At 52.7% G+C, this 20,535-nt stretch overlaps 1 protein-coding gene across 2 annotated transcripts in view; it reads left to right on the top strand.

The window, feature by feature from the left end:
• The window catches only part of LOC133342730 (receptor-type tyrosine-protein phosphatase gamma-like), a 166,945-nt gene that overhangs the window by 85,314 nt on the left and 61,096 nt on the right, over window positions 1–20,535 (top strand). Inside the window, exons 7-12 of one of the 2 annotated variants that reach the window (XM_061552071.1) lie at window positions 7,553–7,685; window positions 16,106–16,197; window positions 16,513–16,598; window positions 17,399–17,483; window positions 19,952–20,034; window positions 20,186–20,326. In XM_061552071.1, coding sequence (XP_061408055.1) covers window positions 7,553–7,685; window positions 16,106–16,197; window positions 16,513–16,598; window positions 17,399–17,483; window positions 19,952–20,034; window positions 20,186–20,326 — 620 coding nt within the window. Of the gene's footprint in view, window positions 1–7,552; window positions 7,686–16,105; window positions 16,198–16,509; window positions 16,599–17,398; window positions 17,484–19,951; window positions 20,035–20,185; window positions 20,327–20,535 lie in introns of both variants that reach the window. The other variant, XM_061552070.1, reaches the window with a different exon arrangement.

The raw sequence follows: 20,535 nt of genomic DNA, 5'->3' as shown, positions 1-20,535 counted from the left end.
CTTTTATATATTTACGCGATCTAACCCAAACAAACTTCTATTATGGGCAATTATAATCGTTGGCAGTCGTGACATAACACCCTACTTGCTCATAACCTGGCAGGACCCTCCTGGAAGTGAGGGTCTCGAGCCCGAACGAGGCTTTCCTGGGTAGACAAGCAACATAAGAATGATGATGATCGTGAACCTGTCCACACTGGCTGCACAACGCTGCAGTCAGACACAGGGTGGCCTCTCATCAGCCGTGGTCGAGACGTCTGCAGCATCTGACCAGGCCCGAGGCGACGAAAAGCGCAACAACGGCACTCAGCCGCTTTCTCAAAATTATGCATGCTGCTGGCACGGGGCGGCTCGTGACGTCTCATTATTCATGCCCTGAGAGGTGCGGAGGGAAGCCACGGGATTATTCAAGTTTTTGGGTCCATGGGTGGGGGCCTTCCCAGTTTTCACTCCGTGTTTGGGGGGGGGGGGGGGGAAGTAAGGGGTGATCGGCCGGCCGGCAGCTGTGAAGTTCTTTAATAAGTAATGTTTAATAAAAGTACGAAAGAATAATTCAAACGAAATGAAAATGTTTGCAAAAGTGCTGAGCTGCGTGTGAGAGTTTGCGAGTGAGGCAATAGCGGTGTAGATATCTTCTGATTTCCACGTGTGTCTCCAAGTGACACTGTGGGCCACTGAGCAACAGTATGGGCCAATAAATAATGTCATTGACTTTATTGACAGTTAGACCGCGTCGTGAGCACTATAGGCCTGGGACAATTAGCAACATCACGGGCAATCGAATGACATCACAGGCCACTGAGTGACACCATTGGCCACTTAGCAATACCACAGGTCAAGTTCGAGACATCACGCACCAGTTGGCAAGGTGAGTAACTTATCGGCAATGGACCAATTGGCGACATCACGGGCCATGCAGCGGCATCACGGGCAACCGATGCTACATTTTTTATGAGCAGAAACCAGACCGGATCTGGCTCGCTCGGCCAACAGGGCCACGATGCTTGTGGGCGGATGGACAGCGGGCGTCGTACGCACGAGACGGCAGTGACGGCTCGCGGTCAAGCTGGGTTCTCGAGCGGGGTTCTCGAGCGGGGTTCTCAAGCGGGGTTCTCCAGTGGGGTTCTCGAGTGGGGTTCGTGAGCCAGGTTGTCGCGAACGGGGTTCTCCAGCGGGGTTTTCGAGTGGGGTTCGTGAGCCGGGTTATCGCCAACGGGGTTCTCCAGCGGGGTTCTCCAGTGGGGTTTGTGAGCCGGGTTGTCGCGAACGGGGTTCTCCAGCGGGGTTCTCCAGCGGAGTTCGTGACTTTAGCAGGGGCCCGGTTGCTAAGCGGCGGCGAGACCGTCGTCGAGGAGACGAAGGTCGCGGAAACCTCACCGGGGTGCGTCTGGCGGGCCCGGCCGCGTTCTGACGGAGACTCCCGCGGGCATCGGCTGTCACGCGCTTGTCGGCTTAGACATTTTTTACATTTTTTTCCCTCGTTATATTTTTTGTGTTGTGGCGCAGTTTTATTTATTTCCGACAGAGTGGCATCACAAGCCACTCCGCGCAAGGGGCGGCGGGCGTGCGGTGCCCTCGGGAAAACGGGGGCGTCTGGCCGATCTCGACCGCTAAACTATTATTTGTTCCCTGTAAAAGGGCCGCCGGGGATGGTCGTGGTTTTTTACAAAAATAAACAATGCATAAATAGAGCGCGCCGCCCGACGATTTATTGGCAGCGGCGCGCACGGACGCACGTGCACACTCACGGAGCGGCGCAATGAGGCGGTGCCAAGCGATCGCATGGTCGCCGCTCGTTGCGGAGATTCAAATACCGCAGGCCGCCCTGGTTATTCTTGCAGATAAGAATATTAGCCTCTATTTTCATCAAGTGGCTTTCACATTGATGTATCTCAAAATTAAGGTCGGCGCAGAAAAGTTTACGTCCATTCACAATCATAGGGCGGGCAGGGGGGCTCAGATGTTCGGAGTGAGGAGCAGCCGCGATGGACGTGGGGAGAGGAGGAAACAGAATCGGAGGGGTGAGACGGAGGAGGAAGCTCCGCCCATGATATTAATCCTCTCAGCTCATCGTGGCCAGGGCGCCGGGCCAGAGATCAAGTTAGATGGGAGGTGGGAGCGCTCTTTGTATAACAGCGCAAGCTGTTATGTATTTGTATTATGTATTTGTATTATGCTATGTATTTGTATTATGTTACGTTCTTACCTGCCCCTACTGGACATCTGTGAAAAAGAGCTTTATAGCTCTTCGGATTCCTCCAGTATAAATACATATCCTGATTGATTCTGATTCTGTAAAATCAACTCCTCTCCCTTGACCGTAATACCACCACCCACTCCCGACACTGCTCAACACGCCTCTCGGTGTCGTCCACCGTGGTTATACAGCCCAGCTGGCTTCGATTTTCAGCGGCAACCGCGTCAGAAGCAGCGGAGTAGTGTCTCATCGCTGCGATGTCTCCTTCATATTTGCCGATTGGGGATTGCGTCGTTACACGTTGTACGATCTGTTCTGGATGACTACGGTCGCATACCGGAGAGTTTGTAAATTTCTATTTGTGCATCAGGTGTCACGCATCTACTGCCATGGTTTGTGCAGTGGTTGCGGTTTAGGGTGGACCATGAGCCTTGGGTCGTTCACAACAAGATGTTTGCTCACGAGTTCTTTTGAACTCAATTCAGCTTTCCAAGCTCCATCGGCGTTCAACTTGCATTGTTAAAGGTTAAGCGCAATGGTACAAAAGGACTTCAAGCGTTATTAAAGTACTCTTATGTTTTTTCGGTAAAGTTACGTAGGTAAAAAAAATAAAAATAAATGAACAATATCTAAATTCATTTATGATTATTTTATCATAATTTTATTACCCACGTGACTTTACCGAAAAAACCTAAGAGTATGAATCCTTGCAGTCACGAAAGCTTCAAATCTAGAATACGTTATTAGTCCCGATGAATGTGAAGGCGACTGTTTCCCTCGATTTGCAGGACTTCCCGGAGAGTTGCAACGTTGCGGCGGATGGGTCGGGGGAGAGATTTGTGACGGCACAGGCAGCCAAGGTGTTGGGCGTCGACTTGAGGGTTCCAGTACCTCACCGGTGACATGCAGGGTGAACGCCGTGGCTTGCCGTACGGGGATGTAATTGCGTTGCGGCGGAGTGGCGCTTTAACCGTTGTGATGCACCGAGTGAGATTGTCGTGAGCTGCAACCGGGGTGCCGATTGTTCTCGTGTCAGCTCGCTCGCCAGCCAGGGCTGAAGACCAATCCTCGCAAGGGGAACCTATCGATTAGATACGCAGCAGCGTTTCGCATGCAACTGCGTCGGACGTCGCCAGGACAAGACGCAGGATGTCAGAATAGCCGTGTCACCTGACCTTTATTCCTTAAACAGGTCGACGTAGCCCTTAAGGGTTTGGGACACATTCCTGCAGACGTGGCAAGATCGGAAATCGCTGCAATCCTCAAAAACGCTAAGACACCCATTAGCAACATCAGCGAGGATGAGCACTTTGAGCTTTCTCAACTAAAAGAGAGAGATGACATCGTCATCCTCTCAGCCGACAAGGGCAATGCCACTGTCATCATGGACAAAACCACAAACAATAACACAATTCAGGACTTACTAAATGATGGCAGCTATACCAAAATCAATAGAGATCCGACCAGCCGCCTGGTTACGAAAACCAACAATATCACTGATTCGACATCTTTAATCGAACCAACCATGCGGCTTTCCTTCAAACCCTAGACCGCCCAGATTTTATGGCTTACCAAAAATCCACGAAGAAGGTACACCACTCCGTCCTATCGTCTCCACCATTGACTCACCCACCTACAAACTGGCCCGATTTCTGTCTGAGCCCTTACAACCAATCACTGATAAGACCTCCTCAGCTGTACTTAACTCAGCTCACTTGGTATCGCTAATTAAGGACTTCTCCCTATCTCCAGGTGATTTGCTTGTCAGTTTCGATGTAGTGTCTTTGTTTACCAAATAATTGAATAACTGGTTCCAACAAGGACTGAATGCTGATGTACCGGTCCTGGCTAGACACTGCCTCACCAACACTTACTTCACCTGGAATGGAACATTCTACAAACAAGTTGAAGATACCCAAATGGGTTCTCTCTTATCTCCAGTTGTAGCCAATGTTTTCATGGAAAAAGTTGAGACAGATGCCATCCAGGCATCCACCCTACATCCTTCCTTGTGGAAGAGATACGTAGATGGCACGTTCATCATCTGGCCACATGGCCTACCAGTGCTGGGCCAATTTTTCAACCACATCAATTCCATACACCCAGCCATCAAATTAACTATGGAGGTAGAAAAGGATGGCAAGATACCATTCTTGGATGTGTTAATCGAAAAGAGACCAGATGGCTCAATGGGACACTGTCTACAGGAAAGCCACCCATACAGATGCCCACTTAAAACCTGACTCCCACCACCATTCATCCCAGAAGAATTCCTTCATCAAAACTCTACACCATAGAGCTCGATGTATTTCCGACCATCACCACCTAGCCAGTGAACTGGAGCACGTACACAACGCCCTCAAGTTTAATGTATATTCGGACTACACAATCCATAAAGCCATCACCCCAACCTTTGGGAAAGAACCATCTGATGACCCAATCAAAACCATCACCTTGCCATACATAGCAGGTGTTACCAAAAAGATTTCCAAAATCATGAGCAAACACAAGATCCAGGTTCGATTCAACACAGTACGTAAAATTCGTGATCTGATCCCATCTGTGAAGGATGTGATCCCTGACATGCAATACCCGGGTGTCTACAACTAAGCTTTGGCTGCAGCAGTAGTTACATTGGGGAAACTAAGCGACATGTTTCGGACCATGTTCGTGAACACAAGGCAGATCTGAAACACGGTAGGATCAATACCTCAGCCGTGGCTGATCATTGATTCAATCTTGTGGGCACACATGTCATTGATTTTTTGAAGACAAAGGAACTCTGCAAGCCCACTGGCTATCAAGAAAGATTCGTTTATGAAGCCATCCAGATATATAAACACAGACACAATTTCAACCGAGAAGATGGATACAAACTGAGCAATCATTAGAAGGACGTTATCAACCGGTTTAAGTCATAACTGGCTGCGATGTTTCCATCCTACCTGCCGATGCTAGCGGTTATTTCCGCCTCTCTGAGTCACATAAACGCTAAATGTCTCACTAACACAGGCACCGTTGCTCCTTTTTCTCGATGTGGTGTTGTCCCTCGTTATTTTTGTTTTAACAAGCTGAATGTCTCGCTAATCTCTCGCAGTACAATGGCCACCTCCACAGCTGCGTCTTCGTCGTGGAGGGTCATCACCGATCTTACATTGACATGCAAATTCCACCTCTAGCCCCGCCCACCTACCCTTGGGCTGAGCCCATCTCAAGCCTCTATCACTTCGTGTTTCAGCAGCTCTCGCGCTGTATTTTCTCCTGCCTCGGCAGCTCTCTCGCTATATTTTTTCACCTGATGACGATTGCTTGTGTTGCGATCGAAAAGTCGTGATAATTGTATTATTTTTCTATCTACGTGGCTTTACCGAAAGACCCAAAGAATATAGGTGTCGGGTGGTGGAGGGCTTTAACGACACAATTTTGGCCAAATCGTTCGCCGGTGGTGATGGTGGTGATGCTGCATTGGCAGTGGCGCACCAGCGCAGCCAGCAATGCCGACAACAAAACTCGACACACACGCAATCGGCAACGTTAAATTTATTTTAATGATAGCGGTGAAGAGTTTTGTCAGTCGTTCAGATCTCTTAATATTTTCTGCAATGACCTATGTGTTAAACGTCATCAACCTGAATATATATAGTTTATATATATACATTGGGGGAGCCCTCATAATCTTGCGATGGCACCATCTGGAAAGCGAATTATAGATTTACCTGAAAAAAATCCAGAAAACAACAACAACCACCACCACCACGCGACGACCGCGTCGTGTCATGGTGCCCCGTGAGGGTTCATGCCAAAGTGAATCGAGCAGCACGTGACCATCATCAGTGACATTTTTTACGATGTCGCGCTCGTTACACACAAAGTGCTTTCCGCAAGTGCACCACAATAGGAGCATTGACCGTCACGCAAAGTCCCGGTCATTCTCGCAGCAGCCCGTCAAACAAAGACGGTCGCATGCATCGCGTGACGTTTTCAGGTGCGCTTCTGTGGCTCTTCTTTCCGATATTAGGAAGCCACTGGACCTATGCACTTTTTAATGTAAATTGAAAACTAATTTCTTTAAAAAAAATTCATTTCTATTTAGTTTGTTGTCCATCCCCCCCACCTCAGATTAAGATAGTTGGCTACGTAAGGTGCAAAAGAAGGTACACCAATTCCCGCCTTTCACCACTAGGTGACGTCACCAGGGCGCCTGTGCCAGGCCAGGTGCACTTTGAGGCCTCGTGAAGTGTTGAAGACTCGCTGACGGGAGGTCCTGGGACAGACCCAGGTGCCATGGATTGACTGACTGAGATGACTGGCACCAGCTGTACCCACGACTCTGCTAACTTACACACATACATATGATCGGACAACCGTGAACTGCGGCCGGTCTCGGGTGCTAAACAGGTGTCGAGGCTGGATAACACCTCGACGTGCGGCCGCCACACTGGGCATCCATGAAAAAGAGCTTCATAGCTCATCGGATTCTTCTCGCATAAATGACACACGTCGTTGTCGTCACAGGGCTTGGGGGAGAGAGGTTTTGGGGGGGTCACTCATTTGCAAGAGTGACCCTGGGGAATTGGTTTGCCAGTAGGGGGGCGATGATTGATGGCGTGTGTAGAATCTCAATTTGAGTAATTTGTGCGGGATGATTTTTGGAATTCGGTAAATTTGGACCCTGACCCCGGCACACGATGACGTCCGGGGATCTCCCGTGTCCAATGTGAAGCGGACTGTGACTAGTATTACCGTAGTTGTTACAGCTACGGTATTAACCAGGGCAGCCGCTGGAGATTCGAACCGCGAACCTCTACGCGCTACCTCACCACCGCTCTCAAGAGCAGCAAAGCGCAACGCTCTAACGCGCCGCGCTTCCAAGTCTACGCTCCGTACCTTCAGCAAGCCGCACCGAGTTGGACAGAGAGGTCGGGTCTCATGGAGGCAGCGTAGAGTAGGGCTGTGTCATGATGGTTGATGTTGAAGCTGGTTCTGATAGTTTTGTCAGGAGGGAGAGCGTGGGGGTGGGGGGGCGACGATGCAGCACTCGAGGGACACCGCGCAGCGCAGGAGGTGACATGGATACCGCTTTTTCCACCGCACAGCTGAACCCGAAAACTGCTGCCGATGTCGCGCAGATCGGGGACGCTGCCCCGCGTGTACTGACCACCGATGCAAAAGTGCTTCGAGAACGGTGAATACCGGCGCTGGCCCTGCTTGGCTCCGAGCCAGATTCAGACGTCTTTTTGGTTCTGACACAGCTCGGCAAAGTACCCGTAACCGCGAGGGAGCCCCGCCGCGTCGGCACGGCTCGGGTGTGGTGGTTCGCGAGTTGACCGTGCCGCACTCGCCATGTTCCCGTAGATGGCACGGAGCAGCAGACGCGCGACCGGCAGACGGGGAGCGACGTCACGGACTGGCGGCTGCCCCTCGCTGTGGTATCGTCGCTCACCTGCCTCTGCGTCATCCTCCTCATCGCTCTGCTCATCTACTGGAGGTGCATCCGCTCACTTGCCCCCCCCCCCACACCTGGCATGCGGAGCTCAGCGTTGAGCTCGTGCCGGCGGGCGTGGTGGCCTGGGTTCGATTCCCAACTTGGGCAGCCGCCCTTTCTGTGTGGAGTCTGTGTATTTTCCCCCTGTTCTGCAGAGTGATGTGTGTGCGATAGTGCGGAGGAGTGGTAGTGCAGCGGTGAGCGCGCTGCGCTACGAATCCGGCGGCCCGTGTTCAAATTCCTCTCACGACCAGCACCAGTGATGATTATCTGAACCAGTCCTGGACCTCCCTTAGGTCGCGACATGAGTACCTGGTGTGGTGTATAAACATCACCACTGGGGAGACTAATGTGGTCGGCCGTGGTGCTGGCCACCCACCCTCTCATGTGCCATGGCGGCCTTCATAGGTGCTCGCTTACAGCAGTTTGTTAAGGCTATACGAGGAATCTCTCTCTGTGTGTCGGTAAGAGTGAGTGTGTGTGAGTGATGTTTGCATGTTCTCCCCCTGTTCTGCATGGAATTCCTCGAGGTTCTCTGGTTTAAACCCATAGCTAAACACACAACCACTGAATAACTGGTATTAGCCAAAACATCCCATTACTGAAAAATTACCTGCTAATGACCCAATTGGGATCACACACAACTTGGCAGGACCCCCTTGAATAACAGTCTTGCGACTCAGTGAGACTTTTCCTGAGTAAACAAGCGGAGTAGTAAACAAAAACAAATATCATCCGCAAACTCACTGCGGGGGGTCTGGGTGGACACAGAGGCCAGTGACGGTTGTGCAGCCCTCTCGAGTGTACAGGCCGTGCAACTGCACCGCTGGCCCAGGGGGAGGAGGAGGGCCCAGGCAATGGGGAGAGTGGCCCATCTTCATTCCTGGCACCGGGCGAGCGGTCCTTTCTTTCTCTCGCCGTGTGTGGCAGGCACACGCACGCACTCGCGCGCACACACGTGTGTGCGTGGAGCGACAACCATCATTGCGTGAGTAAAACACACAGGGAGTGTGCGTGGTGAGGACACGCCATGGGTTCGCCACGTACTTCCACGGAAAGGGCAATTCCTCGCACGGATGTCCGCGGTGCCGCTTATTCATTCCTCCTCCTCCTTTGTCCCTTCTCGCACCTCAATTGAGGCTGCGCCAAGGGATGCGGGCTGGCTCCCGCAATCTAAAGGTTAAGAGATCACTTATTTGCGTTGTTAATATTCCCCACATAGATCACACTGTGAAGTGCAATTTCTTCGCTAGTTTTATTGCCCCGTGTTTGCCCGGCGTGACGAGTGAGCAACGCCTCCTTCCCCCCACAATAAAACAGGGAGCCTTGCGTCCCCCCATTGCCCGCCAGATGCCCCCAAATTTATTGTTTTTGGTGGGGGGGGGGGCACAAGGAGGGAGTTGGGCTGGGGGGCCCCGCTATAACTACCCCTCCCAATTCGCAATGTTTAGAATCAAAATATTTCTTTAGACTGGAAGAATCCCATGAGCTAAGAGGCTCTTTTTCACACAAGTCCTGTAGGGGCGGATTAGAAAGCCACAACAATGAATAATAACAAAAACTGATGGGAGTGCACAGTATAGGAAGTCTGAGGAAGTCACGAAATGAAAATAAATAAATCGATACATAATTAAATGCTAATTGCATAAGTGCATCAATTCCTGTTCCAACACCAAAATGCAATCTTGGGCAAGGCAGCAAAACAAAATCAGTCCGAAACCACACCAAGACAACACTCAGTCGTCCCCACAATGACATTGCACTAAAAAATTAGAACTATCGATATGTGGGTAAGGATCAAAGTTACAAATCACATTAGCAAATGTGGATGTATCCAGGACTAATCTTCTGCTTCAGAATATGATGTTGAGGGAGGAAACCAGGTTGTCCCTCAACGTTCTTGGGATAAGTTTAAAGGCAATTAGATGGACGCTGTATTGGTTTATTGGGTTTGACAATTTGGTTAATGAATGAGTGAAGTATAGCACAGATTTGTCAACTGGGATGTTATGGATGAACAGGGCCCAATGGAGGTTTCATCTCGCATCTATTAGTATGTGATTGGATTTTAAGTAGAGGTCACAATGGTGAGTCCTGTATGGTACATCCAGTGCAAATCGAATAACAGAATGATAGTTCAGTGATTCAATAGGAGCAGATCTGTGAGCAGTGTCACAGTAGTCAAACTGGTAGAGCGATAGCTTCAACAATTTGCAGGTGCAATCGAAAGAGAAAACAATGTTTCTTTCAGTATAAAACCCTATTTTTTTTATTAGATTTTCTTTGAGATGTGATCAATATGGGGTTGGAATGTAAGTTTTTAATCAATCAGTAAAACCCAAGCATTTGAAGCACTCTGTGTTTTTAATGATATTGTTGCTGATATCCGTAATAGGTGAAGAGAATGAAACTCGATTTTTGTCTTCAGAAAAGAGCATGGTCTTATTTTTGGGGAGATTTAGGAGCAATTGTCGTGATGGCAATCGATGTGGAATTAGTTTGAAATCCTGTTGGAGATTCGGTTTGACTTTGGAGATGTTCCTTATACTAGCATGACAGTGTCATTCGCAAAGAGATTTAATTCTGAGTGATTCAACTTTAGTCCAAGATTGTTTAAATATAATAACAGATTTGGACCCAGCATGAAACCTTGAGAGAACACCCTTTGTTATTTTAATATTTCTTGACGAGATGTTATCACTATGCACCGTTTGAGAATGTCTCGAGAGGTTGCTCTTAAACCATTTCATCGTACTGTCTGAAAATGGTCATTGACCAAGTCTTGTGAGTAGAATGTAGTGGTCAACAGTATCACGGGCTCTTGACAAGTCGAGGAATACTGCACAGCAGCAGTGGCCTTTATCCAGGTTTCTGAAGAGAAAATGTAATAATACATCCATCATCGCTGTGGTGGCGCAGTGATGCTCTCAAACACCAGACGGTTTACTGTGCATGAGATTGTGACTTCTTAGGTCGCAGTTTATTCATGATATAAGTATTTTTTCGAATAGTTTAGTAACTGTGAAAGAATAGAGATTGGTCTGATTATTAGGGTCTTCTCCGGAGCCATTTTTATATACCGGACGAATACGAGCGGATTTCCACTCTTGGGGAAATGAGCGGTTGACAATTTGTGTGTGGGTGGTTAATAATTGGGACGTGCCACAGCCACACGTGCAAATGCAGGTAACTAATCCTCTCCCGTGGATGTCGATGTCTTCATTGATAGTAGCTTTTGCAGTACATCCAGTTCAGATATGGGACTAAGCTAAAAGTATGGTCGATGACTTTCACTAAAACATTTTAAGTTGGTGTGTGCAGAGGTGAGTGATGTGAACGGTGGTGAATTTGGAGAAGGATAATGCCCTGCCGATTCAAAATGTGAATTAAATCCATTGTCTTTTGAACAAATCGTCCCCCACTGCAGAGGGGGGGGGCATCAAGCCCAGCTGCCTCCCCCCCCCCCCTGGGGCGGGAGGAGGGGAGGACAGAAAGGAAATAAAAATGTCAGGCGCGTAGTTTTATGGAGGGGTGGTGGGGGAGCGGTGACACCACGGCGTTCCGGGGCGCCGGAGCGGTTGGCAGCGACGGCGCCGATGCCCTCATTCCCGAAGCGGGAAATCTCTGCCGTGAGGACCGTGGGGGCCGTGGCGGCCGTGGGGGCAGCGTTGTTGCTCGGCTTCAGCGCCGCAGGGAGGGCCACGTGGAGACGTTTGTCTGTCCATTCAAATATTTCACGTGGACAATCCCTTGGGATGGAACATCTCCTGTGCAAGGGTGTCGATTGTGACACACACACAGCCAACACGCATACTGACACATACACACACAGCCAACATGCGTACTGACATGTGCACACACACACACAGCCAACACGCGTAGTGACACGTACACACACACAGCCAACACGTATACTAACGCGTGTACACACACACACACACAGTGTACACCCTCTGCAAATCTGTAACTTACACGGTCCGCATTCGTACAATGAACGTCGCACCTTATCAGATGCACAAATGAGTGAACGATGATGCGCTTGTTATTAATCGGCGTGCACATGCCGCTGGTTCTTGCCGACTCGAGCTGCCGGCGTTTAGGGCTCAACGATTTGGGGAAAATATCTAATTGCGATTTTTCTGACAGATATTGCGATTTGATTTGCGATTAGATTTTTTAAAGTCAAGCTTCAGTTCAATATTCACTGTGTAATAGATTTAAAACATGTGATGGAGCATTACCACATGATACCATCAAAATATGAACTGCTCTATATATTATAATGCACGGATGAGAACTTAAAATAATTTAATTGCTTCCAACATGTATTTATTAACATGTTTTAATTGAAATAGAACAATCAAACATAGAACAATTGTAAACAATTCCAAGAAGAAAGTAATAGGACTTTTCAAATCGCAAAACATCGCAGCCTTTGCGATTTGCTAATCGCATTGTTTCAAATTTCGATTTCGATTTGAAATCGATGAATCGTTCAGCCCTGCCGGCGTTGCCCACGTTGGGTGTCGCGCGAGAGAGCTTTGATGGGAGCGTCGAGACGAGCAGAGACTGGCGGAGGGGGGGCGCCACGCCGGAGAAGAAGAAGCGGCTTTGTGAGTGAGCGGGGGGTGGGGGGGGCATCGTTTTGGATTTTGGGCCCAGAGGGGAGTAAAACAAGCCGTCCAGCAACCCGGACAGGAGATCCACACATCGGCACACCACATCCACAATACCTCTCACGCTGGCCACGAGTAGCGTGCCACCTGTTCCGGTACTCCAGCGACCCGGTAGAGTACCCAGTGAGAGATGAATCCCCCGGGGGGTAACGGCTTCACTCCGCCCGACCAGGTGATGTTTTGTGCGTCCCAGAGCCACGACGTGGTCCAGGAATCCGTTCTCTTTTGCAGCGAACGCCGTCGCGACTGCAGCGGCCACCAGCGCGCACGCCGACTCTGCCGATCTGGGCAGCAGGCACGCGATTTGGTCAAACCCTGCCACTGCGCCCCGATGTTAATAGAGCAGACATTTCATCTGAGCGTATATTGTCGTGTCTACAATTGTGTCGTTCTAGGATCGTGTCGTTTTAGAATGCTGTGCAATGGCACGATTAGCTCTGACGCTTGTTACACGGTAGCTAGGGGGATACAAACAAAAATGTTGGCCTGCCGGATAGGTCGGCGGAGTCAGCAAGTCCGAGGTCGCGACCGCAGAGGTCACGTGAACCCATCGGCACGAGGAGTCCGGCAGGCCACCCTGGTCATTACTACGGGTGCTTTAACCACAGACTACTACGCGTCGTCTGCTTCACAGTGGATGTGAATGATTCCGTAAGGTCGTTCGAAAAGAGGCAGCCGTTGTGTGTGCCGGCAACAACGTTGCCCCCTAAGACAGTCAGTGTCTGCGGCGGCTTCTTTCGCGATGATCGCCCCCTGCACTACGGGGAACTACGGCGCCAATGATAACGTGCGCGCAATTATCGAACAGCGTTGTTACGCGCACTGAAGGAGCGGCATTGAAGTGGTGCCTCGTCACGGCGGCGGCACCGCTCCGCTCTCCCCCCCACCTCTAATTGGCAAAACACCTCAAAGCCAGCGCTGAATCAGCGCTAATCTGCTGCCCGAGAGTGATCGAGCCGTCGAGTCCGGAAGACCCAACAGGGGGCGGTCGTTGTGATAAAAAAAACGAATAAAACTCTTTTTTATTTTACCAGGTATGGCCCCACTGAGCTATATAATAATTTTTCAAGAAGCGACCTGGCTATCACAAATGGTAGCTCAACTCAAGTGGCTTATCATCGCGTGGACATTTACAGCAGCCAAATACTCCCTAAACGCGTGACGTTGATTCTAAACGTGGAGGGGAAACCCAGAGGATCTGGAAAAAAAATCCACACGAACACGGAGAGAAACACCGCAAACTCCAACTCACAACCTCCTGTATACCAGGCGAGGTAGTTAACATCTCTCCACCGTGGCGCATCGTTTCTATTAGCGCGGCCGGACTTACACCCTCCCAGCTTCACAGCAGCACCTCCCCCCCCTTTGTTCTCCCCTCCCCCCCGCCCCCGCCTATTCTTTCTCTATTCGTCCCGGGCGGGAATGAACCCCGAAATCAATCACCCGGGAAATGTCATTCTGCAGATCGGCACCACCTGCTCTCCGCGAGGAGCTCGCAGAAGCGATGAGCCGGCGGTTCTGGGCGCGCGGCGCGAGGGGGGGGGGGGGCCGAATTAGGCGGCGGTGGGAGCTGCGAGGTCACGGGCGGGAGGCGGGGGGAAGGGTACCGCCTCCCGCCCCCTTCCCGCCTCACCTCATTACCCTCCTCGCAGATTACCGGCAGCGCCGCCCCCACGAGGCACCCGCGCTGAACATGCCCGCGCGGTCGCAACAGGTTTTTTTTTTTTCGGAGGGGCGAGCAAGGGGTTGAGCTTGGCTGGTACTTGGACGGCCGACTGCTACCAACACCACGAGGGCTTGCCAGGCGTCGCAGGCGTGCGGGGGGTGCGAGGAGTGGCCAGGAAGCGGCGCTGCCGAGTGTCATCACCCGCTCACGTGCAACAGCAGCGCGGCGCTGGGTTTTCCCCGGGTTCTCCGGGTTCTTCCTCCTCCCCACGTGAAGCCAAACGCTCACCGCTCGTGGAATTCACGACCAATTGTCCCAGCGTGGCAGCAGCCCTCTTACATCCTGTCTTGCAGAGTCAGCGGTTGAAATTCCCCCATTCTTATGATGGGTGGGTGAGGGGCAACCTATCCATCGTACGACCACTTTCCCCACCAAGTGGTACTCATGTCACAGTGAAGATGGGCCGATTCACCCACCCGATCCGGATCTGACCTCACGACCTTCTCATTGTGAGCCACTCACTCTCCCTTCGAGCCGCGGTCCTGGCTTAGCGGCACTGAAGCTGAGAGAGGTCACCATGAGTCGGGGTCGTTGTCGATTATGAAGAATGCCCCCCCTCGGGGTCAGAGACTGGGCGACCCCGCCCCCCCCCCCCCAGGGCAAGGGAAGGGAGCTGGCGGCAGGATGGCTCACCGCCCGTTTTCCACTCTACCGCCCCCCCCCCCCCCCCCCCCCCGAGCGACGCGGGCAAGCGACCTCCTGGACCTTGCGGGGCGCTCCAGGAGGACGGCGCCAGGGCCGGCAGCACCGTGCGGATTTACACTCCCCTTCTATTTGCAGATGGCGGCTTAATTAGGGCAATTACGCCTAACGATCGCCAATTTGTTTCCGATTTGCGGTGTTGTCCTGCAAGCGACGGTGGGAAATACATCGGGGGGAGGCGTGGCACGAGCGGAGTGAGGTAAAAAAAGGACAGGGAGAAATGGGCCCCGCTACCGGCGTCGCGCTCCTGTCGCGACGCAGGGGGATGGCGCGCACCGTGCCGCGATTGCCGAGAGGGCTCCGGCCTCCAAGGCCTCCGCGAGCGCTCCTGCTACGCGCGTGGCTTGCGTCGGGTCTGGCGGTGGCCCGTCCGGAGACAGCCGCCCGCTTCCTCCGCACCGCCCGCTTCGTCCGTCCGCACGAACGAAGCTCGTTGAACAACGTTCTAGCGACGTCGCGATTTTCCTTCCCGCTCATGCCCTCTCACCACCACCATCTGCCCATTAACCTCCTTCGGCTCAATTCCCTTCACTCTGGCAGCAGTAGCAGAGCGGTCCTCGTGCGCTGCGTTGTTGACGTTTCTCCTCGTTTTTATCGGGGATGGTAGTGTAGCGATTAGTGCGCTGCGCTGCAAATCCGGCGTCAATTTCCGCTCTTGGCCAACACCAGTGACGATTATCTGAATCGGTAATGGGCCTCCCCTAGGTCGACTCAGCCTCAAAATGAGTACCTGGTGCAGTGTATAAACATGGCCACTAGGCTGACAAAGGCGGTCGCGTGTGGTGCAAACAGCACTTGCCCCAACAGCCTGTGAAGGGCCACAAGGGGGATCTTTGTCTATGTGTGTGTGTGTACGCATGTTACGTCTAATCCGGTGTGCCAGCGAGTGCCTCCTGGCCTCTCATGGCTTCACACGATTCTCTCCGCTCATTGACTAACAGCTGCGCTGTGCTGATGAGACACATTAACGTCGTTGCCATTACGAGCATATGCCACTGAGGTACGTGCGGCATGTCCACGGGAGATGCGGCGCGCGCATGTGTGTGTGTGTGCGTGCGCGTTCTTGAGTTTCATCCCTGGTGTGTGTTGATGAGTTTCAACTCTGGTCACCAATCCCGGGCCTCGCCTAGGTTGAGCACCTGGTACGGTGTGTAACCGTCACCACTGGGGAGACAAAGGCGGCCGGATGTGGTGCTGGTCACGCTGCCCCCCTCGACCGCGGCACGCGTCTCAATAGGCGCTACTCGCGAACAGTACTTGCCCCATCGGTCCGAATGTCTACACGGGGTGTCTTTGTCTTTATGTGCCGGCGATTGCAGGAAGTGTTTCCAGACGGCTCACCTCTACATCGACGACATCAACTCCCCCCGCGTCGTCCCCCCATCCTCCCTGCCCTTTCTCCCCTTCCCAGGTACACCACACACATGCACACAAACACACAAACGCACATTGACACACACGGATGCACACGCACACACGCACAGCAACGCTATTTATCCTCTCTGCTCCCTCTACTCTCTGCTCTCTCCTCTCTGTTGCTCCCTCTCCTCTCTACTCTCCCCCCTCTCTCTGTGCTCCCTCTCCTCTCTGCTCCCTCCCCCTCTCTCTTGGCTCTCTTCTCTCTCACCCTCTCTCTGTGCTCCCTCTCGACTCTGCTCCCTCCCCTGCCACTCGCTCCCCCCCATCGCCCTCCCTGATCCCTCTCCGTCTGTCTCTCCCTCAGAAGAGGTGGATGGAATCCCAGTCAAGCAGTTTCCAAAACACGTGGCAGAGCTCCAAGCCAGTGGATCAGGATTTGCATCTGAATTCGAGGTTTTTGTTATTCTCCGTATTTTTTTCCTGAGGAAACATTGTTCGACCGTAAAGCATGTGCATTTTTTTTTATTTGGCACACGCAATACTGCATTTAAAATGATACACTTGCCAGTGTGTGTGTGTGTGCGCGCGTGGGAGAGATCTGGACACAGTCCCATCAGTGAGCTCCTCCGGCAAGCGAGGCTACGTTGGCTGGGTCGCGTAGCCTTCATGCCCATCCACCGCATGCCCAAGCCGGATACAGGAGGGGGGCATTGTACGGGTTAGAGACAAGATGGGCTGATGCGGTACAGTGGGATGTGGAGCTGAGTGGACATGCTGATGACTGGTCCCAGAGATGTCAAGATCGGCCTTTGTGGAGGAGACTCGTTGAAGGACGCTCCTGGGAAGTGCCAAGCACAGGTGCACTATGACTCTCCTGGCCAAATGCACGCAGTCGCCCTCCCGAAAGAACGGAGGGCAGAGGAGTGACCTTCACAGCAGTGAGTGGAAAAAAAAACGGCGTGGCACAGTGGGGAGCACAGGGGGTGCATCTACCAGTCATCCAAGTCGGTCAACTCATGGCACCTGGGTCTGTCCCTTCATCTGCCAACAGCGAGCCGTCCACACTTCACGTGACGGCCTAACACTGCACCTCGCATGGCACAAGCGCCGTGATGATGTCGGCGTCACTTAGTGGCGAAGGGCAGCTGCTCTTGTGTTGTCCGTGTGTCTGGATCTGTTGTGTCTCCGTGTCTTTGCGTTGCTTAGCGGCTGCTGTTGCCATGCGCGTGTGCCCGTGTTGCCGTGCGCTGCAGGAGATCGAGCGTAGCACTCTGGACTTCGGGATCCCCACCGACGACGGGAAACAAAAACCTCGCTACATCAGCAACATGGCCGCCTGTGAGCTCTGCCACTCTCCCTCACTTCCCCAAGGGCGTCTTGGGAGCAGCGCCACGGGTGCCTGGCACGTGGGATAGATCTGACGCAATAGCACTCTATAAAATCATTGTCATCAGCAGCAGCAGTAGCAGCAGCAGCGATAACAACATCATCGAACAGCATCAGTATCATCAGCAGTAGCAGCATCATCATTGTCTTTGCCGTCATCATCGCCGTGCAGCCATATCACGTTTTTATCCTCCCCGTTGAAGTATGGTCATCACGGCCCCACGGCCCACGTGGCATATAGGAGGTCTTCATCCTGCAGTGAATTGACAGTAGGACTGTATATGTACCTATATAACAATTAAACCAAATGATGGTGGTGGAGAAGATGACAATCTTCCCGTGTTCTCCACTTGGTACATGGAGAAGAGTAGGGAGAGGTGCATAGGAAAGTCTTGAGCCTGGACCTGAACAGGGGCCAGGGAGTAAGGAGACAGCACAGATGGCTGGGTGACGGTTGTTGCAAACCATGGGAGCAGCAGAGGAGAAGAAGGAGCGACCCCACCACACAGAGTCAAGGTCGAGGGCCTTCCAGAGATTCCTGAAGACTCTGGACAGCCTCCAGATTCATCAGTGACAACAACAACAAAAAGCAGGCCCAGTGTGGGGCGCCCTGTTTTGTGTGAGCACTTGCGGAGGGAGTTATTTATTTGCGGAAGATCCTTCCCAGCTCGACTGAGCTGTGTGTGGGGGGGTGTGGGGTGCGGGCGGAGGGCAGGGGCGGGTGAGCTGGGGGGCCGAGTGATTGCAAAATAAATCTTTTACAATTCTGCCCGCGACACCAGCGCAAAACGCACGGAGAGTCCCCCGACCTCGAAGCCAGCGACAGCGCACCCACGGGGGGGGGGGGGGGGGGGGGGGTTGGGTCGTTCAAGGCCGCAGAGAAGATGCATCCTTGAAGAAGATGCATCCTCGCCAAACCCGGCCGCGCGTCATCCCCGCGCGGCGCTCGGCGCGCGACGACGGCGGAGGGCGAGGACCGGAACGGAATCTCCCCCCCACGCGAGCGCCGCGCGTCAACCCGCACGGGTGGCTCGGCTGCCATGTAAATCCGAGCGCGCCCACGCACGTGAGCGCGCGTGCGCTGAGTTTAATCGCATTAACGAGCGCTCCGCTCCAGTGATCGCACACAATAAATAGCGCGGAATATCACTCCGCGCGCGGCTTTTATCGCCGTACATTTTAGCTGCGGCTGTTAATCACGGAGCGGTCTCGCGGATGCGGGGCGGAAAGCCGACAGTTGGCAGTGCAGCAGTGGATTCTCACAACCGTCTGCGTGGTTATCCCCTTCGTATGGGCATCGGGTTTTCTCCGAGTTTTCCGCTTTCCTCCGACTTACGAAGCAAAACTCTCAGTCATGGAATTCGTCAAACATACCAATGTAGCAGGACCATCCTGAAAACGAGACTGTGTTGTACTCAGATGCAAGCAAGGACTGTGAATAATGGAGACAAGCGTGGAGAGGCAGTGCATTGGTCATGGCTGATGATGATGATATACTCTTAGTGTTTGCGGGACAAATTCTGGTCACCGCCATAGGAATGTAGAATTTTCAGCACCGACTCAGGACCATCACTTCCAATGCTCGTTCGAGCAGAGGGAAGCTCCGGAGTAAATAAGGATGAGACAACGGCCTAAGACGATGATAACGACGTTGATGATGACGACGACAATGGATGATTGATGATTCAGGGCGGTGAGTCAGCCCAGCGGTAGCACGTTTGCCGCTCGTGGCAGGCCGCCCTGGTTACTACTGTGGGTGTACGAATCGCAAAGTACTGCATGCCTCCTGCTTCACGGTGGACGTTACAGATCCTCCTTGACGCCATCCGAAATGAGCCGGCCATCGCGTGCCGGCGTCATGGTCCAAACGACCTGCAGACTTGATCCCACCGGGATTTTGCGCAGCGAAACAACCGCAGACTTGCAAAATCCAGCACGGCCTTCCCTCTTGGTGACGGAGACCTATGCTGCTGTGAGATTGACACAAATATCAGATTCACAAACTCGTTGTTCAATGGTCATTATTGACAACAACAGATGCGTTCAGATAAGTGGAAGGCAAGCTGGCAGGACTCGGGGGCCGTATTTAGGAGTGTGCTTCGCTCCTGTCCGTGGGCAACGCTTACATCACTTGCCCAAAAACTATGATAAGGTTTACGAGGGATCTTTGTGTGTCTATCGTGGTGGGCGGTCGTGTCATGGATAGTGCACCGCGCTACTAGTCCAGTGACCTCAGTTAAATTCTCGGTCGCTGCCATCACCACTGACATTTTTCTGATGCAGTGCTGGGCCTCCCCTAGGTCGAATCAGCTGATGTGATGCGTAAATATCGCCACTGGGGAGACAAAGGTGGCCATCAGTGCTCGCGAAAGGGCATTGGATACATGTGGTTTCTTTGTCTTTCTCTTTGTGTGTCGCAGATGACCACACACGCGTGCGTCTACGCACCCCGCCGGGCCGCGATGGCAAAAGCACGGAGCTCATCTGCGCCAACTACATCGATGTACGACGCACGCACGGACAGACGCACGCACGGACAGACGCCGCGTTGCATAAGACACGCGCACGCGCACACACACACACAATGCGTGGAGCGCTGTTATCTGTTCGCAAGCTGAGGGTGTGTGACCCTGGCCTTCCACGCTCTGCGGCAGGGGTTTAACCGCCCGCGAGCGTACATCGCCACGCAGGGACCCGCGCGTCCCGCCTTCGCCGACTTCTGGCAGATGGTGTGGGAGCAAAACGTGGGCACCATCGTGATGCTGTCCGGCCCGGGCGAGAGCTTCGCCGGCAAGGTGAGAGAGGCTCGCGACACCACGCCCGCCCGAGTTGGCCGCACCCAGAGGACACGGGGCGGCCACTACCCACGCCGGCAGCACCCAGGCACGCGGGGGCCCCCGGCCACACCCGTTCACCCAGACACACAGGGCCTGGCCACATCTGCCCCAGCCACACCCAGATGCACATCTCGACCGGGCACACCTTGTGACCAGCACACCAAATC

This window comes from Lethenteron reissneri, chromosome 15 (genome assembly GCF_015708825.2).
Source record: "Lethenteron reissneri isolate LAM-NWPU_2019-01 chromosome 15, ASM1570882v1, whole genome shotgun sequence".
In the NCBI taxonomy this organism is placed as follows: Eukaryota; Metazoa; Chordata; class Hyperoartia; order Petromyzontiformes; family Petromyzontidae; genus Lethenteron; species Lethenteron reissneri.
The sequence above is the reverse complement of the archived record's forward strand: the minus strand, read 5'-3'. Positions and strand labels throughout refer to the sequence as shown.